Source organism: Belonocnema kinseyi, chromosome 9 (assembly GCF_010883055.1).
Source record: "Belonocnema kinseyi isolate 2016_QV_RU_SX_M_011 chromosome 9, B_treatae_v1, whole genome shotgun sequence".
Lineage (NCBI taxonomy): Eukaryota > Metazoa > Arthropoda > Insecta > Hymenoptera > Cynipidae > Belonocnema > Belonocnema kinseyi.
This window is the reverse complement of record NC_046665.1, coordinates 64,467,825-64,482,605: the sequence shown is the minus strand read 5'-3', so window position 1 is coordinate 64,482,605 and position 14,781 is coordinate 64,467,825. Positions and strand designations below refer to the sequence as shown.

General features: G+C 29.1%; 1 protein-coding gene across 3 annotated transcripts in view; it reads right to left on the bottom strand.

The window, feature by feature from the left end:
• LOC117179798 overlaps positions 1-5,642 on the bottom strand; it is a 14,096-nt gene extending 8,454 nt beyond the window's left edge. For 2 of the 3 annotated variants that reach the window (XM_033371912.1, XM_033371911.1), the window contains exons 1-2: positions 5,491-5,642; positions 2,031-2,618 (exon numbers count right to left, since the gene is read on the bottom strand). In XM_033371912.1, the coding sequence (XP_033227803.1) occupies positions 2,031-2,618; positions 5,491-5,509 (607 nt within the window). In that variant the 5' untranslated portion in view covers positions 5,510-5,642. The remainder of the gene's footprint in view (positions 1-2,030; positions 2,619-5,490) is intronic. The other variant, XM_033371913.1, reaches the window with a different exon arrangement.
• Between the last annotated feature and the right edge of the window lie 9,139 nt (positions 5,643-14,781).

Here is a 14,781-nt window from a genome sequence, read left to right as displayed (position 1 = left end):
AATTATATCCGAACAAGAGCAATGATACAAAAAAAATTTAATTGCAATTTCAACGTAGTCTTCAGCGATTTTTCTTTTATCTTCATAAATAAGCCTTGAAAAGGAACTGAAAATCAGGTTGAAACATGTCGGTACAACATTTTTTATAATAAAAAAAGTTTTTTAACACCAAAAAAGCGGAATAGGCCTCAAAAAACTTTATTTATCACTTACCGCAAAAATACATACGTTTATTTTTAATATTTTGATATTAGTTTCGAAAACTTAGGCCTGTAACTTTATTCATATTGTTTTTCCGTTTTGTCATTATCGAAGTTATTTTTAAAAAAGACCGAGAGAGGTCTCACTGAAAACTTTGGTTTGTTGTCTAAAGTTTCAGAATTTAAAAATATCCCTCATCGAATTTTACACTTTTGCCTTCTACATTTTGGGAGATATTGGAAGAAGAAAAGAGAGGATTTAACCAAAGCCACAATTTTGATATTTCAAAGAAGAAATTTGCAATTACTTTTAGTAATAAAATTACTGGTCGCCAGTTTAATTAAGGAAAAAAATCCCAGTCATTACCCCGGGTCACAAACATTTTTCACGGTAATTCAAATTAGTTTTCAGGTCGTTAAAATCTGCCTGTTAAAATTTCAAAACTTGAACTCTTGAAGCTGAAAATTATACTGTATAAAATATAATGTCTCAACGCTTTTTAATTGAACAATTTTAAACCAAATCCCATTCAATTACAAAATTAAAATACACGCTATCATTTTCAATGCTATAAGTTAAAGAATAAATCAATAAATTAATGTGCAAGGGTTAAAATTGAACGGTTTTAATTTTTGTTTGAAACAGAACACTTTAAATTAGAAGTTAATATTTTTCAAGTTGTTTCAAATAATTAATTGTTCAATTTTTATTTATATGTATGATAAAATTCAATACTTTCTCCTAAAAATAAAAAATAAAGTAGAATCAAAAATGTAACATTCAAAGTTTAAACAGTCAAATATTTCTATACAGAATGATTTTTTAAACTTGAAACTTTGGATTCATAAAATTTTTTCATAGAGTGCCTATTTTCCGAAATATTTGAAAATTTCAAGTTAAAAAAATCACCCTGTATATACAGGATGATTTTTTTTAACTTGAAACTTTTAAATATCTCGAAAAATAGGCACTCTATGAAAAAATTTTATGAATCAAAAGTTTCAAGTTAAAAAAATCACCCTGTATATTAACAAAAATGTACTTTTAATAAAAAAAAATCACACTGAATGGGTAAAAATTGAATATTTTGAATTGAAACAATATTTGAACCGGATATATAATTGAATAAGAGCTTTGAATTGTGAATCAATTAAGGGATATCATTATTTTGCCAAAAAAGCAAAATCCTCTAGGTTGAAAAATATCGAAACAAAATATATCGAAAAAATTAAAATGTAAACAAAAAATCCCAAAATTATATAATTAATGAAATATTTTAAAACGCAACATTTCAAATTCCCGAAAATTTCTAATTTCCAGAATTTAAAATATCGGGTTTTCGAAATTTCGGCTTTTAAAATTTCGGAACATTATCAGTAGTTTCAGTTTTTTTCAGAAATTTTATATTTTTATAATTATATTTTCGGTATTAAAAATTCGTAATTTTGTTGTTTTTTTCGATGAAATCATGTTATTTGATCAATTAATTTTAAATTGTTTAAAATTAGAAAATAGTTTTAAAATTGTAAATCGGACATTTACATTTGTTTAACTAATAAGTCTTTCGAATTGGAATAGTTCAATTTTTTGGATTAAATTCTGTAGATTATTTAATTTTGAACAGATTCAGAATCGTGTTGTAAAACAAATTATTGTTCAATTTTAATTACTAAAAATACAGTTAAATTTAAAAAATCATAAATAATTTATATTTACAGTTGATCAAAACTGCATTTTAAAATTCTTTACATTGAAAATCTAAGCTTAAAAATGGAAACTAAAAATAATAATAATTTAAAATTATTTAGCTAATAAATTTTAATACTTACTAAAAAGTTCACGAAACTTGTCCTCTAAAATTAGTGTGACAACACTATCCCTTTCGTTAAGGATATTAGTGAAACAACTTCTACAAAACTCTGTACGTCCGTTATCCGCATCTAAATAAAATGTAATATCGTACTTTGATGTGCGAGGAAATTTACCAAAAAAATTTGGTCCTGGTTTCATACTTATCATCTGATTTAAAAACCTTTTTCTTCCAGTATTAGATTCATCGGACCAGTAACTCTTAAATATAAGTTTTTGCTTTTCTTTACTTATTTGCAAGTAACATTTTTTCGGACAATGAGGAACCCGGCATCGTTTCCGATAAGTCACGGGGCTACGATTTTTGTATGTAATTACAGGAACGTTTTCATTTTTGTTCTCTAAGTTTTCGGTACAGATGTTTTGTATTGTATTTTTTTGTGTCTCGATAGATTCCTCAGATTTTTTCTCTGTGGATTCTAAAGAATTTTCATTATCAGGATCTTCAGGATCCGTGGCATAATATTCGATTACTTCAATAACTTCCAGTTCTTCGGATTCAATAATAGTAGGAATTTCATCCATCTCCTTCTGGATGACATCTGAATCTGAAAAATGTGAAAGAAGGAATAATTAGGGTGATCAGATGGCTTGATCGGAAAATCAGGACATTATCCTACCTTCAATCAGTAATTCCCCCTCCCCCCCCCCCACCTCTAATAAAATTTAAATTAAAGCGCGTTATTTACGAAACAGAGTTGATACAGAATATCAATTTCGAAATTCCCTAAGTTCCAAAAAGATCAATTTTTAACCAATAAGATACATTTTTTACCAAAAAATATGAACTTTCAACCAAATAATTGAATTTTGAACAAAATTCTTCATTTTTTAAATAAATATATCAATTCCTAACTCATATGAGGAATCTTCAAAACATTATTTTTTAACCAGTAAGATTAATTTTTTATAGGAATAGACGAATTTGCAACAAAATATTTAAATTTTCAACCAAAGAAATTAATTTTTCACGAAGAAGATTAATATTCTACCACGAAAGATAAATTTTCAATAAAATGCATGAATTTTCTACCAAATGTGTAGTTGAAACTTTAACCAAACAGGGAACAGCTATATTTTCAGTATAAAACAATTATAATAAAAAAAAACCATCAAAATACTTAAATTTTAAACCAAAGAAATTAAATTTGAGCTATAATGATGAATCTTCAATAAAAAAATTAATTGTTAAACAAATAGTTGAATTTTCAATCGAATACGGTATAACTAAATTTTCCTTTTAAAAATTAATTTTCAACAAAAAAATAATTGTTCACAAAATAATTAAATTCATGAACAAATAAATTATTTTTTAACTATAAGGATGAAGTAGTTCCACTTTCAACTAAGTAGTTGAATTTTTAATTTGTATGCAAAAAATAATGATTTTCTACAAAACTTTTGAATTTTTAAAACAAAAATATGAATTTTCAACAATAAACTTAATATGCGACCAAGTAGTTTAATTTTCAACCTAAAAATAAGCATTTTGAACAAAACAGTTAAATTTTTAACCAAAAAGATGGAATTTTTAGTTTTTAACAAAATTGTTTAATTTTGAACAAAATAATAAGATTGTATATTCATTCCCTGAGTTCATGAATTATACAAATAACTTTTTCAAACTCAATATTTATTATTTAAACAATTTCGTACAGCCTGTACAATATTTTAATTGTTTTAAATACTTTTTTCCCGAACTGCCAAGTTTTTTTTAGACAATTTGATGTTTCCTTTTTTTTTAAATATTAGTAAAATTCTACACGTCTGAAGTTTTTGAAATTGAATTGTACATTCACCCTATTTTACAATATTTTCTATATTCGTATAAAAAAGGAAAATTCGAGGTATATTATATTTAATAATTATTTAAATTGACCATTCGTTAAATTTCATAGTGTTGCTGAAAATTCAAGTATTTCGTTGAAAATGAATTTTTTTACTGAGAATTCATATTTTTGTGTGAAAAAGTCGCTTGTTTTGTAGATCATTTAACAAATTTGTTAAAAAATCATCTTGTTTGGCTGAAAATTGAACGGTTTTGTTGAAAATTGGTCTTTTTGGTTAAAAACTCAACTATTTGGGAAAAATTCAACTATATTGTTGAAAATTCGTACTTTTTAAAATATTTAAAATATTTAAAACGAACCTCAATGTCTATTTAAATGATAAAAAATCCTATTTATTTATTGCAGGCTTCACAGTCTTTTCTCGATTTTTCGACTCAAATGAAAACTGAATTAATTGAACCCAATAAGAAAATCCGATTATTTTTTGTTGAAATTTCAATATTTTCGGTAAAAAAGTCTACTATTAAATGTTTGGTTCAGAATTAATATTTTTCATAATATAATTTGGTTCGAAATTGTCTTATTTTGTTTATTTAAAAGTTTTGTTAAACGTCATACTTCTCGGCAGAAAATGGATCTTTTTGGTAAAAAAGTTCATTATTTTGTCACCGTTTTTGTTGAAAAATCGTCTTTCTGGATAAAAACTCAACTATTCTGGTAAAATATGCAACCATTTTCTGGAAAATTCTTTTTTTGTTGAAATATTAAATACTCTATTTTTCTTTGAGAATTCAACATTTAAACCTTATTAAATTGGTTTTTACAAAAAAATTGATTTTTTTTTGAATTTCCAAACCTAAAAAATTAAAAATTATACATTTAAAAAGCAGAAGCCATCCAAATTGAAAACATGCAATTACAAATTCTAAACCTAAAATGTACAAGCTTGAGCGATTTAAATTAAAAATAAATTTTGAACGATTTAAATTCGAAACAAAAAATTGATGAAAGTTTGAAATTTAAACCAAATAGTTTTTATATTTTTTTTTCACACGGCATTCCAATTTTTAACTTTTCTACCATATTGAATAATAAAGAATTTTAATTGAAAATGTGTAATTTTGATATTTTTTATTTTAAACGATGAAATCTTAACGTTTAAATTCTAATCCACAATTTTTTCAATTGCATTTGCTTACTTTCAATCACCATGTATTTCATGTTCATAATTTAAATAATAATGTTAGCAAATGAATTTATTTATATGATAAATGTAAGCAAAATAGTTAAGGAAAGCGGCGCGTAAAACAGCGTAGAACAATTCAATTCTACTTTGCGTATGTTAGTTCTGCTTGATCAGTTAAGGCTAGCGTATCGCATGACGTAAAAAAGCAACCTAACCTCAAACAAGCAATATTTTTATTCTAATAATTTTATTTTTCATTCTTACGATATGTGTGGAAATTTACCATATATTAATTACAATAATTTATTTTTCAATAAAAAGCTCCTTTATTACGTGCATGACATTGAATCTGAATATTATTTCATACCTCTATACGTAGGCTTTGTTTAATATTTAAAGGATGTTTTCTATCAGAACCTAATTATATACAAGTTGAAAATTTACCTTGTTGTGCCAAGTCCATTTTCAATTATCGTGAATATAAGTAATTTCCATGGAAAAGACAAGATTTACTTGATCAACATTGCTTCATTCCTCTTCATTACAAACTGGTTCCACCTCCAAGTCCAATGCAAACGTTCTAAACAAACGAAACCAACTCTGCAAACTGCCTGTGATGGTAGCCATTTAATCATGAGGCATTCGACCGCGAAAATTCAAATAGACATTTCAACCAGGTTGGGGGACCTTGTATTTTGTTCTTTTAGCAAGACACCTATTATTTTTTCAAAAATGTGGACTTATTCATTTTGGATTATATCTTATAAATTTTTAGACTTATATATAGGAAATCTCTCTCCCCGATCTACAAAGTCTTATTGCTCAAATTATATAAATATTTGTACTACAGTAGAAGTCCGATAACTTTCCGTCTGATAAGTGTACACTCCCCTTCAAACGTTATCACACGTACAGCATGAACACTAAGTGTGGTTTTCCCACTACGTGAGTTACTTTGCTAATGATTTGCGCCCATGATTTACGCACGCGCGCACCCAATATCGTGCTACTAGAGGGGGAATCCGATAAGTCCGCAATTCCTGGAATTTTTCGCCCCTGCAGCCCCGAAGTTGAAAAGTTATCGAACTTGTACTGTAAAAGTATCAGTTGACGCCAGTTAGATCGGATGCAAAAATCTAAACATGTAACTTAGGAACTTATGTTTATAGAATAAATGTTTACAAATCCTTGGACTTCGAACCCATTAAACTTGGACTTTGTACTAGACTTTGGACTCATGGTGAGTCATCTTACCGTTAAAACTTGTAAATCATTGGTCGACATAATCAACTTTACCGTTTCGTTGAAAGCGTTAGAGAGGGGTACCCAACCTTATAAGTAAGAATGTAAGGCCTAATAGAACCAGAATCTGAATTCAATCTCACCAGCAAATTTTGTAACAAGTTTGAATATCTTTGGTTAATAAAACAGTCAAATGTCATCCTTATAAAAAAGTACAATAGTTGTTTTAATTCCAATCTGCCTGATTCTCTTGATATTGGTTTTAACCAATCCTGGACAGAATCAAGAACTCCGCCAGACGGCCAACCAACCAATCAAAGATGGATGCCAGGTGGAAGAGATTCACCTGAGAAGTTCCAGACATAACACTGCCCCAACATTTCTACGCAGTACGCTCGCGAATATATAAATTACATTAATACAATGTAATACAAATGTTGAAATAAATATTGAATTCTCTATCTTAACGATGACATAATATACGGGGTCTAAAATGTATATTTTTTCAATCTCTCTGTATCTCACCCTATATCTCAGGTATATTACTATATTCACGTCTATTTTTGTCCATCTACTGTTTTTCTTTCGCAATTCACGTATATCTTTTTCGGTGGCACGCCAGTTGGCCCGCGGACAATTGATCCGCGACAATTGGTCCGCGCGACAACTGATCTGTTGACAATTGATCCGTCGACAATTGATCCGTGAACATTCCATATCTTGATATCTGAGTTAAATGAAGTACGTCGGTTTATTGTTATTGTTTGTTGGTTTTTTTTTCAATTGCTGTGTTATTAACGTTCTTAAGATGCCACTGAAGTTTATAAAACCACAACGGGTTGGTTTAATGTTGTTACACGAAGGCCATTTGTATGCAAAGAAAAGTGTCAACAACACAAATGAAACATGGCGTTGCGTTGAATATTTTATGAAAAAGGATTCTTTTTAAATGAACTTATGAGGATTGTTGCATGTTTTTAATTTAAAAAGTTTGGAGCATTTCCTCATAACAATCATTGTTACCAATGTCGAAGTATTACATACAACTTAAGTGGAATATTCCCCGTCCCCTTTCCAGATTCCAAGTATTGTCGCGGATGAATTATCGCGGATGAATTGTCGCGAATCAATTGTCTGCGGGCTAGTTGTCGTGCAGCCTCTTTTTCGGGCAGTATCCATTTCATCGCGGTGTACCTGCTCGTCTTACCCTCTCCACTCGACTTCTCCTCACGTCCCTGACTGAGCGAGATTGCTGTCCCGGGCTTTGTCAGCGGGGGGGCCCTTTGTCATAATGAGGCATACAATGCCATACATAAAAATGTTATAGTTTTGCAATCAGCAAATTAGAAATATTATATTCGGAATCTATGTTTTTTTGCAATTCAGCGATATGAAACTTGCAATTAAAATATTGAAATTAGGCTAAGTTATGGCAGATATTATTTTGTTTTGACCCTGACTAGATAGCATTATGGAATTTTCTGTAGAATAGTTTAAAATGCATCAGTTTATTTGGTAGAAAATTCGCCTGTTGACAATTTAATAGAATTTACGGATTTTTACCCAACTGCCTTCAAGAATATTATACTTGAAACCAAGTACTTGAATTTTTAAACCAGATAAACGAATCATTAACAAAACAGTACACAATATAAGTTATTTATTATAAACATACACATATAGACATACATAATAGTTTTATAATATTAAAAAGGATGGTTGATCCTTGGGCAATCGAACAGAACTAGGGGGTGAAAAAAAGGATTTTGAAAAATAAGGGCCATACTAGTGTATTAAACACAAGGGCAATTTATGAAAAGGAAATTAAACTTCACTTTCCAGGGAATAGAATTAAAATGAGTATACTTATTATAGTAGATTATAATATAGAAAATATAAGAGCATTACTTCCACCGGATGAGTAATTGCCTAAAAAATACCAGGCTTTGCCAAGAAACTCTTTAGAGTATGCATTTTTAAAATATCTTCGTATATTACTCCATATGCACATGTAATTATAATGTCAGATCCCTTAATTGTAAAAAAACTTCAACCATATGCAATTTAATATTTATACACCCAATTTCTATCAATTATGTCCAATTTTCCTCCAGTTTCTTCATAGTAGATTTAACTATTCGTCTGATTGTCTAACACTTGTAAATTAATAAGTACATAATATTTAAATAAAATATATAATTACTTTCGATTTCTGAATAGTGTAAATAACACTGACAATAAAATATTATTTATTAATTGCTTTATCATAAAACCTGAATGCCTGAGGGAGTCGGCATCTTGGAACTAGAAGTATTGCCAGTTTCCATTCTGTGTTATTGAGAGAAACATTCTCCGAGGACTTTTAATCAATCTAGGAGTTAAAGTTGGCTAAATGTTAAATAATTAATTTTAAACTGCAGTGGGAAAGTAAACAATTAACTACTTTCCAAATCTAATCCGAATTCGATTTTCTGCTTATAAAAACTGTAGTGAAATATAGAACAATACTGGATATTTGGTCGTACAAATTTAACAGACCTTTATTATTTTTGTAATAGTCTACCTTTTTTTATGTATCTAAAATAAATGTTTAGATTTCAGTGTACTTTTGAATTAAACTTGCTTTGAATAACTGAATGAGATATTAATTTGTTTTTAAATAAATTCACTAACGATTGTGTACATACGCTTGATAATTTAATCTAATTAACAGGTATTACTAATTAATAATTAAATCTCGTGGCAATTGATGGATCTGACATTTCAATTACATGTGCATATGGAGTAATATGCGAAGATATTTTGAAAATGCATACTCCAGAGAGTTTCTTGGCAGCCCCTGGTATTCTTTAGGCAATTACTGATCCGGTGGAAGTAATGCTCTTATATTTTCTACAGGGTGGACACGCTGGGGCTTACATACATAGCGATCTGAATGCTACCCGAATTGCACAGCAGTAGGGGAGAAGCCTTTATACAGGGGTATTTTCATATTTCGCGCCTTTAAAATTGCATTCGGATCGGCCATTCAGTCAAGTCCGTGCATCTTCTGATCAAGTTTATCATAGTTTTCATGGTTGCGTTCGAAACTTCAAATGGATACAAGTATCAAAACAACATAGGTTATGTTACATAGTAATTACAAATAATAAAAGTGTTTAATTAATAATGAAGTGAGACATGTGACCTGAGAAGTAAACGTCAGTTTTTTTCTGTACCAATAATATTATGGAATGGCTGCTGACTGACAATTACTATAAAATGGTAATAATATTCTGCGATTTTAGTGGGCGAAGAGTGAACTGTGTTTAACGCTTATTTGTGGGATAAAAAAGATATGTTATAAATAGACAGAATATTTTTTAAATAAAGTGAATAATATGTTACATGCGAAAACTTTCAATTGACGTTACTTACAATTCCTTACAGCGATTTGGGTGAAAAGGTGAATCCGAAGATAACCTCGAAATAATGACAGATCGGTCCGGCATCTTTATTATACTTTCGATTGATTACTCTGTACCAAAGAAATGTTTTGTGGTTTTGTATATTTATTACTGGCAGTCTCGGCAGTAATAATTAAACAATAATTACTTAATAATTATTTAACAATCCTAACTTATTCATAATTTTAATAAGTAACACTTTATGAAATTAATAAATGATTTCCATTGTTATTTTTCACAGATCGATCATAGATGAAATACACATTAGAAAATGCAGATGGATTTTGTGCATTTCAGCTGGTTCATTTCAATGAACATTATTGGAAAATCGTTATCTCTAGACCTTATTCCCAGACTGGAGATTGGTTAGCCTAAAATTAATTCTAATTCAATCTGATGGTATAGAGAAGTATCAAAAAAATATCTCAAGGTAATTTATCTTATCCGAATTTTTATTAATAAAATATTCAGGTATTTTTTTGTATTTTAGAAAATGTTTTCTCTGGATCTCATACTAAAATTTGGTTTGATCAACCACTAAAATAAATTAGAGACTCGTTGGTGATCGAATTGTATCAGATATAAATATAGACAAGATATTTTAGGCCAGAATTGTTATTACAATTTTTTCAGAAATTATTTTATTTGAAAAAAATGCCATCTGTGGATCTGATTTCCAAACTTTCATTCAATCAGCCTCGAAAATTCATTTTAATTCATTTTGATCGCATAGGTTTATCAAAAAGATAGCTCGAAGAAATTTAATTTGCCTGAATTTAAATTAATGAAATGTTTGGGGATTCTGAAATAAAATTTACGGAATTGGTGTCTTCATTTCTAACGGCATAATTTGAGCTTAAACGATAACTCAATGAAATACATTAAAATAATATTTCAAGTAAATTTCAATTACACTAAAAGATTTGTATTTTCTGACAAGACACCAATAATGTATGAATTTAATATTTAGAAATGATAAAATACATAATTATAGCAAAACTTATGAAAAAAATGGAATAAAAATTCTGGCACAAAATATCGCTTCTGCATTTATTTCTGCTACACTAACAAGTCTCTAAGTTATTTTATTGGTTGGTCAAACCAAATTTTAGGATGAGGTCCAGAGAAAACATGTTCCAAAATACAAAAAAATCCCTAAATATTTTATTAATTAACATTCAGGCAAGTTAAATTTCTTCGAGATATCTTTTTGGTACACCTATACCATCAAAATGAATTAGAATTAATTTTCGAGGCTGATTGAATGCCAGTTTGGAAATACTTCTGGCCTAAAATATCTTGTCTAGATTTATTTCTGATACAATTCGATAACCGACAAGTCTCTAATTTATTTTATTGGTTGCTAAAACCAAACTTTAGGTTGAGGTTCAGAGAAAGCATTTTCTGAAATTCAAAAAAAATCCCTAAATATTTCATTAATTTAAATTCAGGCAAGTTAAATTGCCTCGAGATATCTTTTTGATACACCTATATCATAAAAATGAATTAGAATTAATTTTTGAGGCTGATTGAATGTCAGTTTCGAAATCAGATCCAGAGATAGCAATTTCGAAAATAGAATAATTTCTAAAAAAATGGAATAACATTTCTGGCCTAAAATATCTTGTCTAGATTTATTTCTGATACAATTCTATCACCAACGAGTCTCTAGTTTATTTTATTGGTTGACTAAACCAAAATTTAGGATGAGGTCCAGAGAAAACATTTTCTAAAATACAAAAAAATCCCTAAATATTTTATTAATTAAAATTCAGGCAAGTAAAATTTCTTCAAGATATCTTTTTGACAAAGCCATACCATCAAAATGAATTAGAATTAATTTTCTAGGCTGATTGAATGCCAGTTTGGAAATCAGATCAAGAGATATCATTTTTCACAAATAGAATAATTTTTAAAAAAATTGAAATAACATTTCTGGCCTAAAATATCTTGTCTAGATTTATTTCTGATACAATTCTATCACCAACGAGTATGTAATTTATTTTATTGTTTAACTAAACCAAATTTTAGGATGAGGTCCAGAGAAAACATTTTCTAAAATACAAAAACATCTCTAAATATTTCATTAATTTAAATTCAGGCAAGTTAAATTGCCTGGAGATATCTTTTTGATACACCTATATCATAAAAATGAATTAGAATGAATTTTAAAGGCTGATCAAATGCCTGTTTGGAAATCAGATCCAGAGATAGCATTTTTCGAAAATAGAATAATTTAAAAAAAAATAGAAATAACATTTCTGGCCTTAAATATCTTGTCTAGATTTATTTCTGATACAATTCTATCACCAACGATTCTCTAATTTATTTTATTGGTTGACTAAACCAAATTTTAGGTTGAGGTCCAGAGCAAACATTTGGTAAAATACAAAAAAATCCCTAAATATTTTATTAATTAAAAGTCAGACAAGATAAATTACCTCAAGATATTTTTTCATACACCTATACCATTCGGAATCTATGTTTTTTTGCAATTCAGCGATATGAAACTTGCAATTAAAATATTGAAATTAGGCTAAGTTATGGCAGATATTATTTTGTCGTGACCCTGACTAGATAACATTATGGAATTTTCTGTAGAATAGTTTAAAATGCATCAGTTTATTTGGTAGAAAATTCGCCTGTTGACAATTTAATAGAATTTACGGATTTTTACCCAACTGCCTTCAAGAATATTATACTTGAAACCAAGTACTTGAATTTTTAAACCAGATAGACGAATCATTAACAAAACAGTACACAATATAAGTTATTTATTATAAACATACACATATAGACATACATAATAGTTTTATAATATTAAAGGCTGATCAAATGCCTGTTTGGAAATCAGATCCAGAGATAGCATTTTTCGAAAATAGAATAATTTAAAAAAAAATAGAAATAACATTTCTGGCCTAAAATATCTTGTCTAGATTTATTTCTGATACAATTCTATCACCAACGATTCTCTAATTTATTTTATTGGTTGACTAAACCAAATTTTAGGATGAGGTCCAGAGCAAACATTTTGTAAAATACAAAAAAATCCCTAAATATTTTATTAATTAAAAGTCAGACAAGATAAATTACCTCAAGATATTTTTTTGATACACCTATACCATCAGATTGAATTGGAATTAATTTTAGGCTGCTCAATCCCCAGTCTTGGGATAAGGTCTAGAGATAATGGTTTTTCAATTGTGTTCATTGAAATGAACCAGCTGAAATGCATAAAATCCATCTGCATTTCCTGATGTGTATTTCATCTATGATCGATCTGTGAAAAAAACAATGGAAATCAGTTATTAATTTCAGGAATAAAGTGTTACTTATTAAAATTATTAATAAGTCATGTTTGTTAAATGATTATTAAATAATTATTTTTCAAATTATTATTGCCGGCACTGTCAGTAATAAACATTCAAAACCACAAAACATTTCTTTGGCAAATAATAAACAATCGAAAGTATAATAAACAAGCCGGGCCGATCTGTCATTATTTCGAGGTTATGTTCGGATCCACGTGTTTATCCTAATCGCTGTAAGTAAATGTAGGTAATGTCAATTTAAAGTTTACGCATGTAATATTTTATTCACTTTACTTAATACAAATTCTATATATCCATAACATACCGTTTTCGCCGCAAATAAGTGTTAAACACAATTCACTCTTCGCCCATTGAGACCGCAGAATATTATTACTATTTTATAGTATTTGTCACTCAGCAGATATTCCATAATGTTATTGGCACAGAAAATAATTGACGTTTACTTCTCAGTACACAGGTCTCACTTCATTATCAATGAAACACTTTTATTATTTGTAATTACTACATAACATAACCTATATTTTTTTGACACTTGTACCCATTTGAAGTTTCGAACGCAACCATGGAAACTATGATAAACTTGATGCGAAGATGCACGGACTTGACCAAATTGTCGATCCGAATGCAACTTTAAAGTCGCGAAATATGAAAATACAATGGCTTCTTCCCTGCTCTTGTGCAAATCTGGTAGCATCAAGTTAGCCATATATGTAAGCCCCAGCGTGTCCACCCTGTATATTATAGTCTACTATAATAAGTATATTCATTTTAATTCTATTCCCTGGAAAGTGAAGTTTAATTTCCTTTTAATAAATTGCCCTTGTGTTTAATACACTAGTGTGGCCCTTATGTTTCAAAATCCTTTTTTTTCACCCCCTAGTTCTGTTCGATTGCCCAAGAATCGACCATAATTTTTAATATTATAAAACTATTGTGTATGTCTATATGTGTATGTGTATAATAAATAACTTATATTGTGTACTGTTTTGTTAATGATTCGTCTTTCTGGAATCGCAAAAAACATAGATTCCAAATATAATATTTTTAATTTGCTGATTGCAAAACTATAACATTTTTATTCATGGCATTTTAGCCTCATTACGACAAAGGGGCCCCCCGCTGGCAAAGCCCGGCATAGCAATCTCGCTCAGTCAGGGACGTGAGGAGAGGTCGAGTGGAGAGGGTAAGACGAGCAGGTACACCGAGATGAAATGGAAATCGCCCTCTTTTTCAATACCTTCTACTCTATCCAATTTCTACCCTTTATCTATATTATCCACATAAATATTTTACCATTTTTCTGTGTCCATCTAAATTCCCGTCTATCCTTTTTAATCTCCTCTTCTCTATCTCATCGTATATAAGTCTATATATATTTTATTGTGTCAATCTAAATTGAATAGAGAAAAATTAATGTTTTCAGATTTCAGCGCAAAAGTGAAGATTATTTTTTTCTTTTGAATATGCGCCATTTTTTCATCTGTCTAAAATGTCATCATAAGAACAGGATATTTCTATTAGCTTCCGTTATAATTCTAATTGCTTATTAGGAAAGGCACTGGATAGTAAATGCTACAATATATTGCGTAATATGAGTTAATCTATATTGACTTTATAAAAGTACAAAGATTATTCCGGTTTAATCTATTTCAAGTCGCCCGATGGCCGTACCATAGATTCCTCGCACTATTAAAACCTCTCACGCCCCCGCGTAG